The following is a 19,996-nucleotide window of genomic DNA, read 5'->3' as shown; positions in this document are numbered from 1 at the left end:
GACATGTGGCTTATGGTTACATTTCTTTTAGTTCTGGCTCTGTTTGATACCCACATGCTTATAGGGCTTGTTTCTTGGACCAAATCAAGGTGCTGGTTTGGGCCTTTAAGCTTGCTATTCTGGAAACAGGGTATTTTATGTACTACCTTATCCCATATGAAATGACCCAATGTTAGGCAGAAGAGAGGATTTGGTCTTTACTATGGTTGCCAGTATGGTGTTTCCACAAATGAAACTACACTAATGGGAGAAGCTACAATTGGCGGACTTTCCTCTTTTGGGCTGCTTTTACAAGTCCAAGGCCTTATGTAGGGCCTGGCCATGGCACTTAACCCCTCCCCCCCTTCATTCATGGGATGAAGGTGCATCCTGCACATTTTTGTCAGGTGAGGCATTTCTAGATATGCAAAAACTTTAAACAGCAGTGATAACTTACAGAATTCACTTTCACAAAATGTGATGACAGTCACCAGTTTAGGTGGCTTTAAAAGTGGATTAGGCAAATGAAAGAGGATAAGGCTATCATTTGTTACTAATAACGATGGCTATACTCCAGGAACAGATACATGTTAAATTCCAAATGCTGGAGATCATGAGTGGGGTGAGTGCTGTGGTGCTTCCTATAGGCATCTGGTTGGCCACTCTGACTAGACAAGCTGGACTAGACAAGCTTTTTGCTTGATCCTACCAGGCTCTTTTTATCTTTCTTTACAAAGTTATGGAAAAATGGCACCAACTAAATTTCTTTGTGTTTGGTAAATGATAAAGTTGAGAGCCCTGCAAGAAAAGCAATGTTGGTAGCCCAATGAGATTTGGGGGGGGGGGGCAGAAAGGGCCTATCCTGCCTGCTGGACTTCTTGTGAGTGTTTTCTTTAATATGTCGTTGATGCAGCAATAGGGCATTAGAGGTAGTTTTATACTGCACCATCCATATATCATTCCTCTTTATTACTTCTGGTGATGCTTCCCCAGAGTTACCATATTGTTCTGAATTGGGGCGGGGACAGACTCCCCAAATGGGCGCGGGTGGTGTGGTGGTCTAAACCACAGAGCCGAGGGCTTGCCGATCAGAAGGTCGGTGGTTCGAATCCCCGTGATGGGGTGAGCTCCTGTTGCTCGGTCCCTGCTCCTGCTAACCTAGCAGTTCAAAAGCACGTCAAAGTGCAAGTAGATAAATAGGTATCGCTCTGGGGGGAAGGTAACAGTTTTTCCGTGCGCTGCTCTGGTTTGCCAGAAGTGGCTTAGTCATGCTGGCCACATGACCCGGAAGCTGTACGCCGGCTCGCTTGGCCAATAAAGCGAGATGAGTGCTGCAACCCTAGAGTCATCCGCGACTGGACCTAATGGTCAGGGTTCCCTTTACCTTTATCTTCCCCTAATATACATTTTAATGCAATTTTGCCTAATATTAGCTTTTTGCAAAGCAGTTTCCCTTAACAGAATGCACTTGCTATTTTCATGAGTATATACATTTTTATGCATACTTCACCTTGGTATATGCATCTTTGTACACGTTACTTTGGTGAAGAACTGCATTGCAAAATTCAGAGAAGTGTGAATTTTGAAGGATGGCTGTGTTTCATTTTGTAAATTGCTTTGGAAAGTATGAATTAGGTAAAAAAAGGTAAAGGCACCCCTGACCATCAGGTCCAGTCGTGACCGACTCTGGGGTTGCACGCTCATCTCGCTCAAGAGGCCGGGAGCCAGCGCTTGTCCGCAGACAGCTTCCGGGTCACGTGGCCAGCGTGACTAAGCCGCTCCTGGCGAACCAGGGCAGCACACGGAAACGCCGTTTACGCCGTTTCCCACCGGAGAGTGGTCCCTATTTATCTACTTGCACTGTGAGGTGCTTTCGAACTGCTAGGTTGACAGGAGCTGGGACTGAACAACGGGAGCTCACCCCGCTGCGAGGATTCGAACCGCCGACCTTCCGATCGGCAAGTCCTAGGCACTGTGGTTTAACCCACCTGAATTAGGTAGGTTTCCTTTAAATGCAAACTGAATCAAATTTCTCTCCTATCCCTACCAGAGGGTCCTTAGTGGTAGATGATGTCTTCTTTGTTTACCTCTATCTCTATCTTCCCACAGGGCAGTTGTTGATAGATAGCCCTCTGTGGAGAACCCAAATAAAGTAGACTCCAAGGTTGTGTTTGCCTTTCTGCCTCTCTTTCTCTCCTGGAATTTTTCCACAAGGCAGTAGGTGGTAAAAGACCTGTGAAAGGGGAGAGAAAAGTCCAGGTGGTACAGCTCAGATATCTTCCTTTCTCTCCTGGAATCGTTCAACTTGTGGTAGATTTAGCTAGCAGCTGAAATGGTAAAGGCTTAAGAACATAGATTATATGACAAAAGGGTGGCGGGGGAGGGGGAAGGAATTATATTTTTTGCTGAAGTTTAAAGAACAACTTGATAGGTTTTCAAAAATATAAAAATATGCCATAAAAAGACAGTGTGCACTTCCTCACAAGTGCCACTGAGATCAAGGAGGTTCAAGTGATGAAGGATAAAACACATAAAAATGTAATCAAGGTCAAAGTAATGTAATTGCTGGTTTCAAAGTTAAAAAAGCTATAATTTTTGGTGAAGGTTGTAAAAGTCTCAGTTAAAGACAGGGCTCTGGAAATACCATTTTGTTTATTTGGTTTTTGAAAAACAGGAAGGCATCGTTTTTAAGAAATGGTAAACTATTACGTATGGTGTCATAGGTCAACTGAGCAGGACATTATGCTGACATTAGCTAGAACAGACATGCTGTTGCTTTAAATTGGCTTAGCTTCATTAAACTCTATAGAACTATAATATTTTATGCCAACTATTTTACAACAGCCAGGTTGTAAACACCATATTTTCCATTCCAAGAAAAACTGTAAAAATTTCACAGATAACAAGTCTCTTGCATTCTAAACATCTTTCTTGCATAAGGGCAAATTAAAGAAAAAATATAGTCACAATTTTTTGGTGGTGCCTATAAAACATGATTTGTGTTTTATGTATTGTCTCAGTAACAAACAAGAGGCTAACAAATAACATTCCTAGCGTTGTGCTGACATCAACTGATGATGATGACGTGTGAGAAATATAAAATTAAGAGCTAACTGCAACTATAAAACATATCCTGCCAAGTATGCCTTCGCACTGTCTTGGCCTCCTAAGAGATTTGGTGGTTTTATGTGCACTTCTTTTTTACTTTGTGTTACAGCAAGGGTCGCCAATGTGCTGCTCTCCAGCTCATATGGACTACAGCTCCCATCATCCCTTACCATTGATCACGCTGGCAGGAGGTAACGGGAATAGTAGTACGTGACATTGGTGGGGGTTGAGTGGGAAAGGCACCAGTTGTTAGATTGGATTCATTATTCCAATATAGAGCTCTGTTTCCTTCTCGATAGAGAATGAAATTCCTACAGCAGGACTACCACCACAGCTGGGTGGAAATTTCAAATGCCTGTATCTATATCAAGATAGACAGACAGATAGATATTCTAGCTTGGCGAGGGGGACGGGACCCTTAACCTGAATAGAGAAAACATGAAGCTGTTCTGTAAAAGTGAGTGAACAGAGAAGGCTGTTCCACCGTCAGTGCTCAAGGTGGAAGAAGTCTGAGGACTCTAAAGGGAAGTGTTGAAATTTCATAGTCATTCATTCCATCATATACAAAGGGGCAGAACCTGTTCTAGATGCCTGCACAAAGGAGAGCAATTAAGTAAAATGACTGTCAGGGTTGAGTTCTGTTTCTTACCAACATACTTCTGTTTGGAAGTGGGTGGAAGACAAAATACATCTTATGAGTCAGATGCAATATTCTGTGGGTTGCCACATGGTGCAGAAAAGAAAAAATAACAACAATAACATTGCAATCCCAGTGCAGTGGGTGAGAACCTTATGAATCCCTTCACTGTCCTCTTTGAAATTCTGAGTCATTGCTTTGAGGCTGAGACTGGCATTTGACCAAATTGTAGGAGAGAAGAAAGGGGGGGGGGACACCAATAATCTGGAAACAAAGACAGTTTTCTCTTGGCAAAACAAGGCATCTTTTATCCAGGTATGTTCCATGTAGACTAGAAGAATTATGTTCTTCATTTTTATTTTTTCATTATTTGTCCAAGACTTTGTATAGTATTGCTCTCTATAGCTTTAAGGAGTGCCCATCCCCCCCCCTCGAGAAGTCCCTATGACCCTGCTGTCACTTACCCTGAAATACACTGCAGTGCTTGTCAGGCTTTCTGTTTGCAGATGTATGATAAGCCAAGTAGTGAGCTATAATAGCTGCACTGAACTTCTAAACTTTGGGAGAATTGCCTAGACATTGGTTCAGCACTTGAACGGCAACTGTTTGTATTCTGAAATAGGTGAGTGTTGTAGCATTGCACCTTTACAAATATTTTGTCACAAATTACCATTCAGTTGAGTTCTGTGACTGAAACAGACTAGCTGTTTTTTTTAAGGCAAGTGAGAACATATAGTGCACACATGTACTAAGGAACTGTCACCCATTAGCTGAGTTGACAGTACTCCTGTTAAAGTTGCAAAAAACTTTAAGCTCCTGAAATGTCAGTTGTGTTCATTCATTATACAGAAAGAAAAAACCAAAATGGCTTTACACATTGCTTTGTACTAAAATTCTGTAGGTGTAGTTATTCCATCTAGTTTTGTTAAGAGAAAGATTTATTAGGAATTACAGCACCTAATAATATTCTTTCTGTCTCAAGTGCATACAAAAATATGCTCTTAAAATTTAAGATTTTGTATATTCTGTGCTAACTTCACCAAGAAGATTCAAATTCTGAAATCAATAAATTATAGAAATTAGGTATTTCTGAACATAACCTACCGTACCTAATTTTGTACAGTTTATTGTACAGCTCTGGAGATCTAGTTAGCTAAGGAACCCAGAATTTATGTGCAAGAATAGTGGCGTGATATTGACGAAATATTCAAAATACTGACTTCATATTTCATTTGTATGCACGCTTGGGAGTAAATCCCATTGAAATCAAGAATCATGTGTAGGTTCTATGTGAACATTGGCAAAATATGTGCCTGCCTATAGCACTTGTAATTTGCAGGGCACTGGAAGATGTCAAAAGGTATTCACTACTTTTGGAACATTATTGGTATTGGTTTATAAAGCAGAATCTCTCTGGGCCTGAGGTAACACAGATTAAAAACAATTGGGAGCTTTCCACTAATTGTATAGTTATTTTTACAGGTCTATATTTAATGAAGGAAGGAAACATAACACATGTTGTATCTCTTTAGTTTTTGTGTCAACTTCCAAAGCACTTTATGAAGCATTCAGTATTAAGACTTTATACTGTATGTTAAGTTAATCTTTTGTGTTGATTTATTGTTATGAAAAAGCTCACATTTTATTGAGTTTTCACAGTTTTGCCTTTAAGAAACTAACTGATGTTTTGACGTAATGTACTAGTAAAAAGGTAAAAAAATATACTAGTATAATTTTGCAACAATGATCTTGAGTAAAGCATGTTTACTCAGAAATAAGTCCAACGTAGTTCAATAGCAGTTACTTCCTAGTAAGCATGCATAGAGTTGGACAATTACTATATTAATGTCTTTTGTGATAGGCTGACACAAATCCTTTCAAGGCTGTTCTACCCAAATAATTGTGTTTTATATGATGGCCCAGTTATTGATTTTTTGGCTCCAGTTGGAAGAGCAGCCAACTGTGCTAAAGGCTCTGTTTGAGAAATAACACTCTGAAAGAGGTTAGTAAAGGCCATGTCAAATAAGTAATCGAGTAGGAGAATTAATTAAAGTCATACATGGCAATAACTCAGTGATGTTACCCAGCTTTTCTAGGTGTGGATTCACAATCAAATGATAAATAGTTCAATATCTTTGTCTAATGGTACAGGATGTTAACACTTACGAATCCATGTCCAGGAGAATCTGACAACAGATGTTCCCGTAGTTCAGCATATGAGAAACATATCACATAAGTGAAAGTCTGAAGTGCCATTTTTTGTTAACTGAAGAGGACTGAGCCATATGCTAGCATTTACCAGAAGTGATGCAACACTTGTCTACGTGACAAAAATAAATACACCAGCGGGATAAGGAGGCTGCCAGAATCAGAGTATAAAATAATATTGTTGAGATAAGTGAATGAGAGATAAAAGCCAGATCTATATATGCTAAACAGGATTTATCTCCAAATATCTCTGAGGTTGCAACATTATGGTTTATATGTCTTGTGATCCTGTCTGACATGAAGAATTATATTTCTGCATAAGTTTACTTGCTCACCTTATAATTATGTTCTTGCCTCCCATAGTAAGCTGGTTGGAAATAATGTCTGGTTGCAAGCTGGCATCATTGTAGTAATGTTGGGTACTTATATGTGGAGGTATGACTATAGGCTGGTCCAAGCAAGCAAGAAACAGCAGCAGTACTGGGATGGGGATCCCTACTAATGTGAATGGGGCCATAGAGGGACAACACAACAATAGGCATCTACAACTATTTCATAATAGTGTTGTTTGGATTATTTCTAAGGTGTGGTGCAAGGAAGGGCATCGATTCCAGAGAATGGATCTAGTGCAGATGGAGACTTAGTTGGAAAAACCATACATCTACCAGGAGAGATTACAAATAAGGCTACAATCCTAACCCTACTTACTTTGGAATAAGCCCCACTTACTTTAGGAGGACTTCTTTCTGAGTAGATACGGTTAGGATTGCACTGTAAATCTATTATTTTATAAAGTCTGGAGCTCAGCAATTCTCACTTTGGCTCAAGAATATAATTCTGACACTTGCAAGATTCCATCTTCTACCTTCTGCAGTTGGTGTAGTTGTCCTCTTGTGCTGAAACGAATGCACCTGATCCTATGGCCAGTGGTAGAGCATCTTTTTTTTTACATTCATTCCAGTCATTGTAGACAATACTGAGCTAGATTAACCAATGGTTATGTATAAGTGTAGTTGAATTCATTTGGAACCCTGATGAATATGTTTTGTCTTTTTGATTGTCTTAGCCTTCCTGCTGCTTTCTCATCCTCTCAATCTGGCTTTAGCTTGTAAATTTATTGGCGTAATTAAGCATATATGCTTAGCTCTTTAGATACCATGATTGCTGATATAACTACATAATAAATTATTTCCCTTTTGCTCCCAGGGAAAAAATGTCAGCAGCCATGCCATACATGAAAATGAAAATTGATCCATGGAACCTGCAGATTCAGACACATACTGTGGAGAAGTTACTGGAACCCCTCATTATTCAGGTAAATTAGAAATAGGAAAAGTGTGTTATGGAACTATGAAATGAAACTAGGAAAATTTTGAGATGGTTCATGTGATATTTTATGAGAGTTCAGAAAAATCAGTTGAGCAAAATATTGACTCAGGATAGCTATATATGCATTTTCCACTGCATAAAGTGTGAACTCATGCTTACCCAAAATAAGGATTATGAACTTAGTGTAAACCACAATTTGTGCACACAGTGAAGACATCTAGGGTTGCCATATTTTGAAGAGCATAAAAAAGGACACATTTGCCGACTTCTTCCTTTAACTATGGATTGCTATGACAACTCTCATTTTCCAGACCCATGAAAAAGAGGACATGTGGGCTAGAATATGTGAATGTTTGGGGAGGAGGCTGAACCTCCTCTTTTGGCCTGTTAGAAATCTGTTTCCTACTGAGAACAGTGCAAGGGCTTGGAGGTAGGCAATGACTCACTACAGACCACAGCAAAGGAGCCACATGCGGCTCCGGAGCTGCGGGTTGCTGACCCCTGGCCTAGACTTTGTCAGAGAGTATGCTTTGCAAATGTTTCAGAACTATTGCCAGAGTTAAGTTTTGAAGTTGACAGGCTCTGGTTTTGGTGTTGGGGATGCATAAAGTGACTTCTGCTGAACTATAGTAATTTAGGTTCATCAGCTAAGCTGAATCTCTTCTGTTTTGATAGCTCTCTATTCATAAATCTTTAGCCTTCTTACATATTCCTTAGTACTCACATAAAAGCTTGATTTTTCCTGAACCTAAAACTTCCCACTGGCATATAGGTAAACCAGTAAGCTAGTTTACACAGATGCCTACCTTCTGATATATTTCAATAATTTCATTCCATTTATTCCATGTGATAACTTTCACAATGGCCTTTACTTGCAGTAAATTATTTCAATTGACTGCACGTGTCCCCTGGTAATTGCATTTTCTATTATTGCAACTATATCATATGCCCTTCATCATTTTCTAAATTCTCACTTAGCCAATTCATGAATATTCTCTCTCTCTCTCTCTCTCTCTCTCTCTCTCTCTCTCTCTCTTCCTGAGTTGTTTTAGCTTTGTTGTCTGAACTTCACTTTTTTGTGGTTCTGTGAATGTGATCCAATTTTCTAATCCAATTTTCTAGATCCAATCTGTATAATCCCCGTTCCTTGTTTATTTGTAGGTAAAGATTAATTTTGGAACTGTTTCTCTCATTTCCTTTTTTACAAGCAGAAAATAAAGTTACAGTATGAAACTAAAGTATAAAGACTATAGAAACTGAACACTAAACTGCTGCCCATTTTGTCTTATTCATCAGTGAGATAAAAGTTTACTTGGTGCTATTGGTGTATAAATGGTTCAGGCGGATAAATAAACTATTAGGTTTGAAGTGACCACTTTGCTTCTTTTGCACTACCCTTTAACCTAGCCATTTTGAGTCAGAGATTAATACTGTTAGGAGAACTCTCTCCTACTGTTGATTTATGTCTCCATTCCATGCAGGTCAACTTGATAATCCAAAAATTCTTGGTGGATTTGTTTTATGGAAGTTTTCTTTCTTTTTCTTTTCCCCAAACTCTGAGCTGTACTTAGTTCTAGTATGACAGGCACTTTTAGCCAGAGTTTTCTGTGTGTTCCCCCTAGTTTGTTTTAAATTTTTAGACCGTGATGAATTTGTTGCAAGTTATTTTTCCCTAAACCTAATACTAGTGAATGAGGCATATTTCTCTCAACATCCCTTGTGTTTTCAGACAGATGTATGTGGCCAGCAGGCTGTCTCACTTCTCTTATACTGGGAGTTCTCATACTATGTGTTTTCTCTTGCCCTGAAAGATTGCCTTTGTGTAGAAAGAGGCAGCAGCCAGGCATGGAACGTGTTTGCAGGGATGAATGTTGGTTGACCTGTCCTTTTCAGTTTTGATGAAAAAATGCCTCCAGAAAGTATAGTAAAATGAAAACTACTCTTACAACTCCCATGGATGTTTGAGTGCCCCAAATCAGAAGGCTGGATCTGCTGCAAACACTGGGCCATCCAGTAATCTTCAAAGGACTCTGGAGAAGTGGCACCGGGGGGGGGGCTGGAAGAAGAGGTGAGGGGGGCAAGTAGTCCTCCTCCCTACCCCCTTAGCCCCAGCCGCCTTCTTGGTTTGCCGCCTGCCTCATTCACTGAAGGGCTGGCTGCGGTGGCGCGAAACGGGCTTCCTCCCCGCCCAGAGAAAGAGGGCGCTGCACTTAACTTCCCGCGGCTGCTGCCACTGCTGCTGCTTCTTGTGAAGCGGGCAGGCAGAGTGAGCTTGTCCGTTCCACTCTCTGGCCCACAGGAGCACCATGGTGGTGGCAGTGGTGGGAGGAAGAGGCCGAGTGGTGGCGGCTCTGCCAATCAAACACCACACCTGGTTTACCTCAGCACGGTGCGGGGACATCTCTGCCAGTCAAATGCCGCTGAGGTAAACCAGGTGCGGCATGTGATTTGCAGAGATGTCTCTACACTGCGCTGAGGTAAACCAGGCACGGTGTTTGATTGGCAGAGCCGCTACCGCTTGGCCTCTTCCTCCCGTCGCCATCGCCAGGAGTCTCGGCTTCGCGACGGTTCTTAAATGGCCGGGCAGGCTGGATTTAGGACCCAGACTGGCCTGATCCGGCCTGGGAACCATAGTTTGCCGACCCCTGCTTTAAAGTGTCCACAAACCTTACCAAACAGTAAGTTCACACTTGTGTAACTGTTATACAGTCATAGACACATGTCACATGTTTAATGTTACTAAGTAACTGGGCTTAGATAGTAAAATTTGAATAAAAAAATGGCAGGAGGATAAGGCCCCTCTAGAATATGAGGCCCTCAGCTGCAGCCTGCTCAGCCTATATGTAAATCTGGCACTGTAGCCACTAAGAATGTTTAGTCCTCATTGGACTCTGTATACTTATATGTAATATGCCATGCCTAGCTATCAATGTAAATCAGACAAACTTACACTGAAGTAGCTTAAATAAAGGAACAAAAGAAAGTGAAGGAGATTTTTCAAGGGAGGCAACACTTTTCTTGTCAACGTTTTGTACAAGTTTGTATAGAGCCCAGAAAAATGATACTTGGGCACTGTCAGGGAAGAGTTAGAGTTAGAAGTTTCCAGTTTCCCAGAGGGAGAATGTTTTCCCCAAGGGGGGGGTGGGGAGGAGAGCAGTGAATCTAACAGAAGAGAGCAACAGGAACAACAGGGAGGGACCAGCTGTTCACAGGAAAGGCAAGGGTTAAGTTCTAGCTCAGATTCGGAGGAGGGGAGATACAAGCCAGCTCTAGCCAGGAGGCTAGTAAAAAAGAGCGGGAAAGCGAAGGGAAGGGCGCCTTTGCCATTTTGAGAGTGGCTGGTCATGGAGAAGCAGAGCTCAGAAGGTATCTGAAATAAGTGACTCTGAGGAAGAATGGTTAAAGATAAGGATCGTTTAAAAGTTTGTTTGTTAATACACAATAAAAAGTTATAAAAGAACAAGAAGCGTTTGTGTGGTGATCTGAAGAGGACAACGACCAGTCCTGACAGGCACTATCCTGGAAATAGCTTTAATATTGAAAAACAACTTTCGCTCTATCTCTCTCTGAAAAGCTTATATAAGCAAAGCAAACACTATGATTATATGATGTCTGTTTTAACGCCACTGTTATATCTCTACATATTTTGCCTTTGTGTGACGAATCACTACAACAGCTTGAAAAGCTAGAGGCTGCTTTTGGGGCAATTAATGAGACTATTTGTGTGTGCTTCATTCTGAGTTTATTTCTTCATACACCATGTGTTGGATATGCTAGTGGTGTGTGCACAAATCATGGATTATGAATTTGATATAAAAATTCCCTTCATTAGTCAGTTATCTGGGATCATTATTTTCTTAATATATGCTGAAAAATGTAACTGCTTAATTTCAGAGCTGAAAGTACTAAAATGCCTTTTATGTTTTTAGGTTACCACATTAGTGAATTGCCCTCAAAACCCTTCTAATAAGAAAAAAGGATGCTCCAAACGAGCCCGTGTTATCCTTGCTTCTGTGGAAGAAGCCACTTGGAACTTATTGGACAAAGGGGAAAAAATTGCTAAAGAGGCTCCTGTGCTAATGGAGGAACTTAATGCTGCGCTTCGTGATGTTCGCAAAGAAAGTAAGTCTGTCATTGCTATAACAATAACACACCTATTTCAAAGAGCAGCTGCATTTTTTAAAAAAGTGCATTTGACTCTAATCTATTAATTTTTTTATTATGATTCTTAAAATTGCAACAATCCCCATAGTTTGGAATAATAGGCACATGCCCATTCTTAAACTTATTAAATCATTCTATCATTTCCTTCTCTTCTCAATCTCACTAGAGTTATTGGAAATCAACCCTTTCCCTGTGAAATGGAAGACAAGTGTTCTCTAAGGAGATTCATGGGCATCTTTGTGTCTGAGAGATGCATTAGCTGGAACTGATTCATTTTTGTGTTCAGAGAGCATATCAATTGCAGGGAACTCTGGATGGATCACTGGTAACATGCTGAAAAAAGTTGTTTGATTCCTATGAGTTTATATATTGTCCTCAACTTCATAGTGGTGGTGAGTGCAAAGTGGCACAATCAGAAGGCTGATTTCAGTTTCTTCATGTACATATGTTCAGCAGTTCACTACACAAATACAAGGCACTGGAGAAGGTGAGGCTGAAACCTTGGGGTTAGATAAGTACATTGCAACATGGTGTGATGTTTGCTGTCCATCCACTTTTCACTGTCCAATATATGAATAAGTTACAGGCTTGTTATTATGCATATTATAAATGTTTTTAAGAATTCTTTCAAATTGATTGGAAGAAAATACAGTGTGACTTGAACTGAAAAGATTACCTGTCAGCCATAATCATACAATGTTCTAGTGAGGATCACTCGTTTTAGTCTACCTATCCATCTCAGTATATCTCAATTTTGTGTTGACAGGCAACTTCAATTTTCACTTTGCAATTGACATTAGATCAGTTCTTGAGATAACTGCCAAAATAAAATATTCATGAAGCCAATTACTTACATACATACATGAATTTTAATGGTAGAAGGTTCCCTTGTTCAAATTTCCATGATGCGCATGTTTGTGTGTGTAAAGAGCCTGTGTGAGAGCCAGTGAGAGCCAGTGTGGTGTAGTGGTTAAGAGCGGTAGTCTCGTAATCTGGGGAACCGGGTTCGCGTCTCCGCTCCTCCACATGCAGCTGCTGGGTGACCTTGGGCTAGTCACACTTCTTTGAAGTCTCTCAGCCCCACTCACCTCACAGAGTGTTTGTTGTGGGGGAGGAAGGGAAAGGAGAATGTTAGCCGCTTTGAGACTCCTTAAAGGGAGTGAAAGGCGGGATATCAAATCCAAACTCTTCTTCTTCCAAATAAATGGGATGGGATCAGGAACAGGAGGATGTCATGATCGCAGAGATCAATGTAAACAGATCCCTTTGGCTTTTTGTTTTGTTTTTTAAACTTCGGGTTTCCTTCAACCTACATGATAGCAATTTCCCCCCTGTAGTGCAATGTGAACAGTGCCTACTCAGAAGTAAGCCGTATTGTATCCAATGGGGAAGTGGGGTTAGAATTGCAGCCTCAATTTGTCAAAAACGATGAGTAAAATTGTTATGTACTAAGCTTGGATCCTAGAACAATAGGCAAGTAGGATCCTAGAATGCAACAACTGATTGGCCTGCAGAAAAAGACCAATCAGGCTCCAGGTGGTAAGCAGAATCAGCCAATCAGATGGGACTCATTGTGTAAATAATGTATATAAAAGCCTGAGGTTTGGGGGTCAAATCAGTCACTGTTTTACAAGCTGCAATAAAGAGCATGAAATCACTACTTCTTTCCTCTCCCAAAACCCCCCACACCACCACCCAGTTATGTGGGGTGTAGTCAGACGCTTTGGATTCTGTCGCTCCTGAGCTGCCTCCAAATTTGAAACAAGCACGAGGCCTAGAACTGGAATAAATGGAACAGAAAGGAAGGTCTCCAGTTCATGAATTTGCAAACAGAAACCCCCAAAGTGGTCCATTTTCTCCTTTTGCTGCTGTCCTGCTTGGCGTGTGTGTGTGTGTGTGTGTGTGTGTGTGTGTGTGTGGTATCTGGCCATGGGCATCCCACCCATGAACCATAATTTCCAGGACCTCCCCATCTTAAAAAATGTTTTTAGCATTTGTAGAATGCAAAATATGCAAGCACGATTCTTCTCAAAAAAAGGGTGGTGGTGAGAATTTAACCTGCCCCCCCCAATGAAAAAAATTCTTGCAGATACCCAGATGCCCCTTTTGCGTGACAGTTGTCAAGTTGAGTTACCTATATGTCTATTTGACATAGAGTGAAATGCAGCCTCACCCCACACATAAGTAAGTCCCACTGAGATGTATCTAGCTATGTCCTACAGAGAGCAAACTTATTAAGGGGCCTTATCATTTTCCGTGGCTGCACTCTGTGTAAGACTAACATTGTCTAAAACCTGCTGAATGCAATCAATGGGATATTTAACAGGGTGATATTAGACTGAAGCCAGCCTTATAGGGAGATTCTAACCACATCTGTGCAGAAGTAAACCACATTTCATTCAGCCGGGTTTATTCCCAGGAAAGGGGGGTTAAGATTGCAGCAGACCTAGGGTTGTATCCAACCAAATTCCAGTCAGAACAGACCCACTGAAATTAATGGGCCTAAATTAAGCATGCCCATTAACTTCAATTGGGACGCAGGTGGCGCTGTGCGTAAAACCTCAGCGCCTAGGACTTGCCGTCAGGTCGGCGGTTTGAATCCCCGCGGCGGGGTGCGCTCCGGTTGCTCGGTCCCAGCGCCTGCTAACCTAGCAGTTCGAAAGCACCCCCGGGTGCAAGTAGATAAATAGGGACCGCTTACTAGCGGGAAGGTAAACGGCATTTCCGTGTGCTGCGCTGGTGCTGGCTCGCCAGATGCAGCTTGTCACGCTGGCCACGTGACCCGGAAGTGTCTTTGGACAGTGCTGGCCCCCGGCCTCTTAAGTGAGATGGGCGCACAACCCTAGAGTCGGACACGACTAGCCCATATGGGCAGGGGTACCTTTACCTATTAACTTCAATGGGTTTACTCTGAGCAGGATTTGTATGAGCTGCAACCCATAGTCTACAGTCCTCATGCACAGGACTAACTTCTGAAGACACAAGAGTTAGGATTGTGCCTGTTTGTCAAGGAACATGGGAATGGAGAAGGTAGTTTCTCTGCAACAATAAAAAGATGCTTGACATAGGTTGGGTGTGGGCCATGTAGGTGGGAGGGTTGCCTTGAGGACCTATGTGAGTCTCCTCCCCATCTTCCCCCCTCTGCCTCCCTTACTCTGCCTTCCAGCCTGCTCAGAGCAAAAAGGCACCTTTCCTCCTGGCCATCCCTTTCCAAGAATGCCAGAGAAGGGTTAAAAAGGCAGTGCATTGGGGGAAGCACCCCCTCCCAACAACCTGGAATCGGAGAGGGAGGGGAAGGAGGGAAGTAAAGCTCCATCTCATCCCTCCCAGCCCAGGCCAATGCCAGGTGGGGAAACAAGAGAAGACTAGATGAGCAAACTTGGCTCTGTTGGAAGAGGGTGCCAACCTCTGTCGAGTCCCCCTTGGTAGAGAGGAACCCACTCCCCAGTCAGCAAGGTAGGGAAGGAGGAATTGGGTTACGTGGGTAGCGGGGCAAATGGCCCTAAGGATGGATGGAGTGCCCCAACCAGCTGCTAGGCTAGGAATAACTGGGTGTTTCATTTTTTTCTATTTCCCAACATTCCAGTTATTAATCTGCAAATAAAGCAGGGGGCGGAGTCATAGCTCTGTGGCAGAGCATCTGCTTTGATGCAGAAGATCCCAGGTAGAGCTGGAAGGAGACTCCTGAAGAGCCACTGCCAGTCAGTGTGGGCAATACTGAGCTAGATGAACCAAGAGTTTGATTTTGCATAATGTGGCTTCCAATGTACCTATGTCTTAAGGGGAGGGTCATAGTTCAGTGGTTAGAACACCTTGCACCCGAGTTTTCCTCCCTGGCATCTGCATGTACGGCTAGGAATCTCCCCTGCCTGAATCCCTGGAGAGCTGCTGCCAGTCAGTGTAGGCAGTACTGAGCTAGATGGACTAATGGTTTGACTTGGGAAAAGGCACCTTTCCAGTAACACTGTCCTTATTTATTTTCTTTATTTACTACATTTATACTCCTCCATTTCCCCCAAGGTGTCCAACGCAGTAAACACGCTTTTCATTTCATCTTTGTAACAACTTTGCAAGGTAGGCAAGGCTGAGAGAACAGCTGGTCCAAGGTCGTGCAATGAGCTTCTTGGCTGAGTGGGGATTTGAATCTGGGTCTCTGGTCCTAGCCCGACATTCTTAACTGCTATACTTCCCTGGCTCTCTTATTTGCTTAATCCTATTTTTTTCCATAAAGGAGAATCCTCCGCCCCCCCCCCCTGCTCCCATGCATTATATAGGACAACCTCTTCCACAGTGCCAGTTTAACCGGGGACACATGACCTGAGGAAATGAAATCTACTTTTATAGAGGGATAACTTAACCAGAGTTGGATCACTGGCCTACCTAGCTCCATAGTGTCTACACTGACTGACAACAGCCCTCTGGGATTTTTACATGGTCCTATCTCAGCACACCTGGAGATGCCAGGGACTGAACCAGGGATCTTCCGCATGTCAAGCAGATGTTCAGCCGCTGACACCGGTTCTAGACCACACAATTAAAGCATGTGGCTTCCTCTAAAGTATCCTGGGAACTGTAGCTCTGTGAGTGGGAAGCTACAGTTTCCAGGATTCTCTGGGGGAAATCATGTGCTTTAAATGTGTGTTGAATGTGTGATGTGGGAAATGGGGGCGGGGGCAGGCGGAGGGATCTTTGTACCCCAACCGCTGGATATGCTTTATTTTATTTTATTTTAATTAGGAATTTAAACAAACATATTATCTGAAAACATATCATCCTTAATTCCCCCCCATTTTTCTCCCTCCCCCCACCCTCCCATGAAGACCCCCCCCCCCGACTTCCCTCAGTTCCAATCTCTAATTTCTCTATGGATGCTATTCTCTGCATGTTACAAAGTTGTATAAATCCTTAAGTTATCTAACTGATTATTGTCAATAAAAAGTTTGTGAGTCCTGCCAAGGAGTCCAATTTACTTTGTTGCGTCTTTAAATACTTTGTAAAAGGTTCCCATTCATCTTTGAAGTCACAGTTGTCCTTGTCCCTTAGCTTATGTGTCAATTTTGCCAGTTCTGATAAGTCCATCAGTTTCTCTTGCCATGATTCTTTAGTCGGGATTTCCTCAGTCTTCCATCCTTGCGCTATTAAGACTCTTGCGGCCGTTGTCACATACCAGCGCTGGATATGCTTAAGACGGCCCTGCACCTGACCTTACTATGCCTCTGGTTATTGCCCTCTGCATCACGGGAATCCTGGGCCCACCTCATGCCACCCCGCCAGCCAAAGGGTCGACAACTCTGGGAAACGGGGTGGGGTGGGGGGCGCCGGAGGGATCTTTGTACCACAGCGCTGGATATGCTTAAGGCGGCCCTGATCTTTCTGACAGGCAGAGCTGTTTGACAGTGGCACAGTCTCCCTCGGGCAGTGGTGGAATCCTTGGACTTCCTTGGAGGTTTTTAAACAGAGGTTGGATGGCCATTTGCCGAGGATGCTTTAGTTCAGATTCCTGAATTGCAGTGGATTGAAGTAGATGACCCTCAGTGTCCCTGCTAACTGTACAACACTGTTTATATGACAGCTTTTCACCATCACTGGGTGCTTGTACTAGAGCTGGCTACAGTAAAAATCTGGAGCTCATTTCCCTACTCAATAGGCACTGTAATAGCTAAAGTGGATGTAATGAAACTGATCCCTGGATGATTTCTTGTGCATCTGTTTTCTGCCATGTAAATATAATGGTAAATAACACCTAGCTGTAGAAGTTCTTTGTGCCTTAATGAACAAAGAGTCAGATTTTCAACTTTGTCAGTTTTTCTAATTTTTTTACTCATTGATTTATTTAAAATTTATTTAGCCTTTATGTGCTTGGTGCTATAAAATATCTTTGAGGTGCCAGAATAAGCAATAATGCTGGGTTTAAAAAGGTGAAGGGAGAGTGGGCAGGTTCATAAATGAACAGTAAATATGAGTGGTGGAGAGAAAAGCTTGTTGATAGCAAATGATACAGACTGGTAGTTACTACATTCAATTCTCCCATTTCTGCAACATATTCTGTTTTGTATAAGAACTTGTTTAAGGTAGGGCTCATCCACACCTCAGCTTGCCCCACCGCTTTCCCCTGGGAAAACCCGCATTTTAGCGTTGAATTAGAGCAAACAGCAATCAAGTGTTACGTGGATTGACTTTGTTATGATTTAGCACTAAAAAGCAGGTTTTCTGAGCAAAAGTGGCGGGGCAAAGGCAAAACTGCTCTGAACCCATGTTTTCGGTGTAGAAGTGTAGATGAGCCCTTGGTTTGGAGGACCAGTGTCACATGTTGTATGGGGACATTGTCCTACCCCTCCTTTCTCAGCCTTTTTTCTATCTTCAAAAATAGCTTTGGTGAACAATCAACATGCCTATGTGCATTGCTCATCTTCATACTTTATTAATTTGGCACTGACCCTGTGGGATGTCCTCCCCCTTGTCATCTGTGAGGTACCAACTGTGGAATATTTCAAATGTCTTTTAAAACATTGTTTGTTTACTCAGGTTTTCCCTGATAGTTGAAACATTTTTTTCAGATTGCACTGCTCAGTGTTGTGTTTTTATATTTTGGTAATATGTCTCTTTTATATTTTAGTTGTGTTTTTATTATTGTACATTTTCTCATAAACCACTAAGAGTTTTTCTTTAAAATGTTAAGTAAATTAAATTGACCTCCTGGCAGAAATTAATCCCCTGAGCTGACAACTTCATCATCTTGTTGCAAGGTCTCCCCACTTTGGCCAGCATGCTGCTTCAAAACATATATCAGAATGGCCTTAGGTCTGTGACTGCAATTGCACAAATTCAGAGGACAGAACAATCATATTAGCACAATCAGTGTTGAATTCCACCCATGGTGTGTTACTCCCTTTCTCTTACCTTTTCTCCTCCCACCTCATCTGTATTTTTAATTTTCAGTCTCTTTTAAGCATTTGCAAGCCTTGGGATAACCCAAGTATGCTGATACCTCTCTCTTCTGCATTAGCGGTGGGGATTTTAGCACAGGAACACATGAATCAGTATTTGAAGGAACAAGTGAGGCCCTGTACCAAAATATCACAGTGTGGAGTGCTTCAGTTCAGGGTTTCAACCAGTATGTTCTATCCAATACCCCTTATTTTTTCATTCTCCACCTCCCCTCCCCAAATTTTATCAACATTCTGTGCCCACTGAGCATCCTCAGTTCTCATTGGTCTTGTCCTCATCAATTTAAAATTTGGGAGGATGGCATGGGCATGTTTGTGCTCAGTGCCAGCTCCAATTAAAATCTTGGGTGCTTCCAGTGTTCTATTGACAGCTCTTCATCCCATCCTTGGGGAGATTTAAAAATAGTTTCTTAGTATGAACCAGGAAGAGATCTTTCCAGATGAATAAGATTATTTCTTCCCTTTTTTTGTATGTGTCTCCTCCTCTAGCCATTCTTCCAACTATTTGTCAGATTCCCCAGTTTCTGTGCCAATCCCTATGCAGACAGTGACCACGCCACTCCATTTTATTCCATTCCCCTTCCTGCTCTTTTGTCAGGTTTCTCCCTTCCCCTTACACACGCAACATTTTGTGCTATTGAGTTATTATGGGGTTGTTCCCCACTTCATCACACTTCCCCTCTCCCGTTTAAAAACTACAAATCATATATACTTCACTTTATATAGTTAATACAAAACTCATTTTCTACTCATCACAAGGATTCATTTTTTAAAAGGTTGTGTAGCATTTTGGACTCTATGTCATAGTGAAATTTAAAAAATATACTTTTTCATAGATCCATTAGCATTCATTTCCCTTGCGTTCTCAAAAGCCAAGTAATCTTAGACCACAAAGTACCCTTTTTTCCCCAAATAAATTTGGCCTAAACTTGTCCTATACTGCTAGTTATCTTTGGAGTTCGCTTCTAAGATCTGGCTATATGAAACCCTTAGTGCAGTTCCAATCACCCCCGACCACTGGTCCTGCTGGCTAGGGACGATGGGAGTGTTAGTCCAAAAACAGCTGGAGACCCAGGTTTAGGAGACCCTGCTCCTAGTGCCTTTGCCTTACTTAGAGATGACAAATTAGAAAGTGAAATATTTATGCTTCTATGAACGCAATGCTTCTTTACAGCCTTACAAAAGTTTATTAACAGGATTTTATGTGTTCTTTATAAATTCAAACCCCATTTTTCTGACACATGAAATCCTGTGTGTGGTATGACTCAAAAGCAGGTGGGAAGAAAAAGACTTGTAACAGAAAAAAGGAACTATTTCTGTAGTGGGAGTTTTCAAACTGTTAATATCAAACTATAATTTAATTAACAGCATGTTAGTGAGACTGATATTTAATTATTGTAAAACCAGGACAACAATGTAACATATTCCTAGGATAATCATTTGTGCATTTCATCCCTTTCCCTCCTCCCCCAGACAGAAGTGGTTCAGACATAGCTCAAATGCTTGATATCTATTCCCATTACTTACAGCCTATATATGGTATTGAAGGCAACAGCTGCAGCTTGTATTATTTCCGTCTATTGCCTTGTCAGTGTTGCATGCAGTTAGTTGCTATCACATCTCA

General features: G+C 41.9%; 1 protein-coding gene across 14 annotated transcripts in view; it reads left to right on the top strand.

Annotated features, from left to right (window-relative positions):
* The first annotated feature begins 78 nt into the window (after positions 1 to 78).
* Positions 79 to 19,996, top strand: part of CTNNA3 (catenin alpha 3) — a 566,694-nt gene continuing 546,776 nt past the window's right edge. For 9 of the 14 annotated variants that reach the window (XR_014156848.1, XR_014156849.1, XM_081862986.1 and 6 more), the window contains exons 1-3: positions 4,211 to 4,346; positions 7,139 to 7,247; positions 11,191 to 11,383. Coding sequence is in view for 12 of the 14 variants with exons in the window: in XM_081862986.1 (XP_081719112.1) it covers positions 7,146 to 7,247; positions 11,191 to 11,383 (295 nt within the window). In the remaining 2 variants the exon portion in view is untranslated. Of the gene's footprint in view, positions 387 to 3,966; positions 4,040 to 4,210; positions 4,347 to 7,138; positions 7,248 to 9,832; positions 9,940 to 10,354; positions 10,628 to 11,190; positions 11,384 to 19,996 lie in introns of those variants that run through there. The other 5 variants (XM_081862982.1, XM_081862983.1, XM_081862976.1 and 2 more) reach the window with 5 other exon arrangements.

The sequence above is a fragment of the Podarcis erhardii genome (genome assembly GCF_964252035.2).
Source record: "Podarcis erhardii genome assembly, chromosome: 5".
Taxonomy (NCBI): Eukaryota; Metazoa; Chordata; class Lepidosauria; order Squamata; family Lacertidae; genus Podarcis; species Podarcis erhardii.
This window is presented reverse-complemented; position numbering and strand designations above follow the sequence as displayed.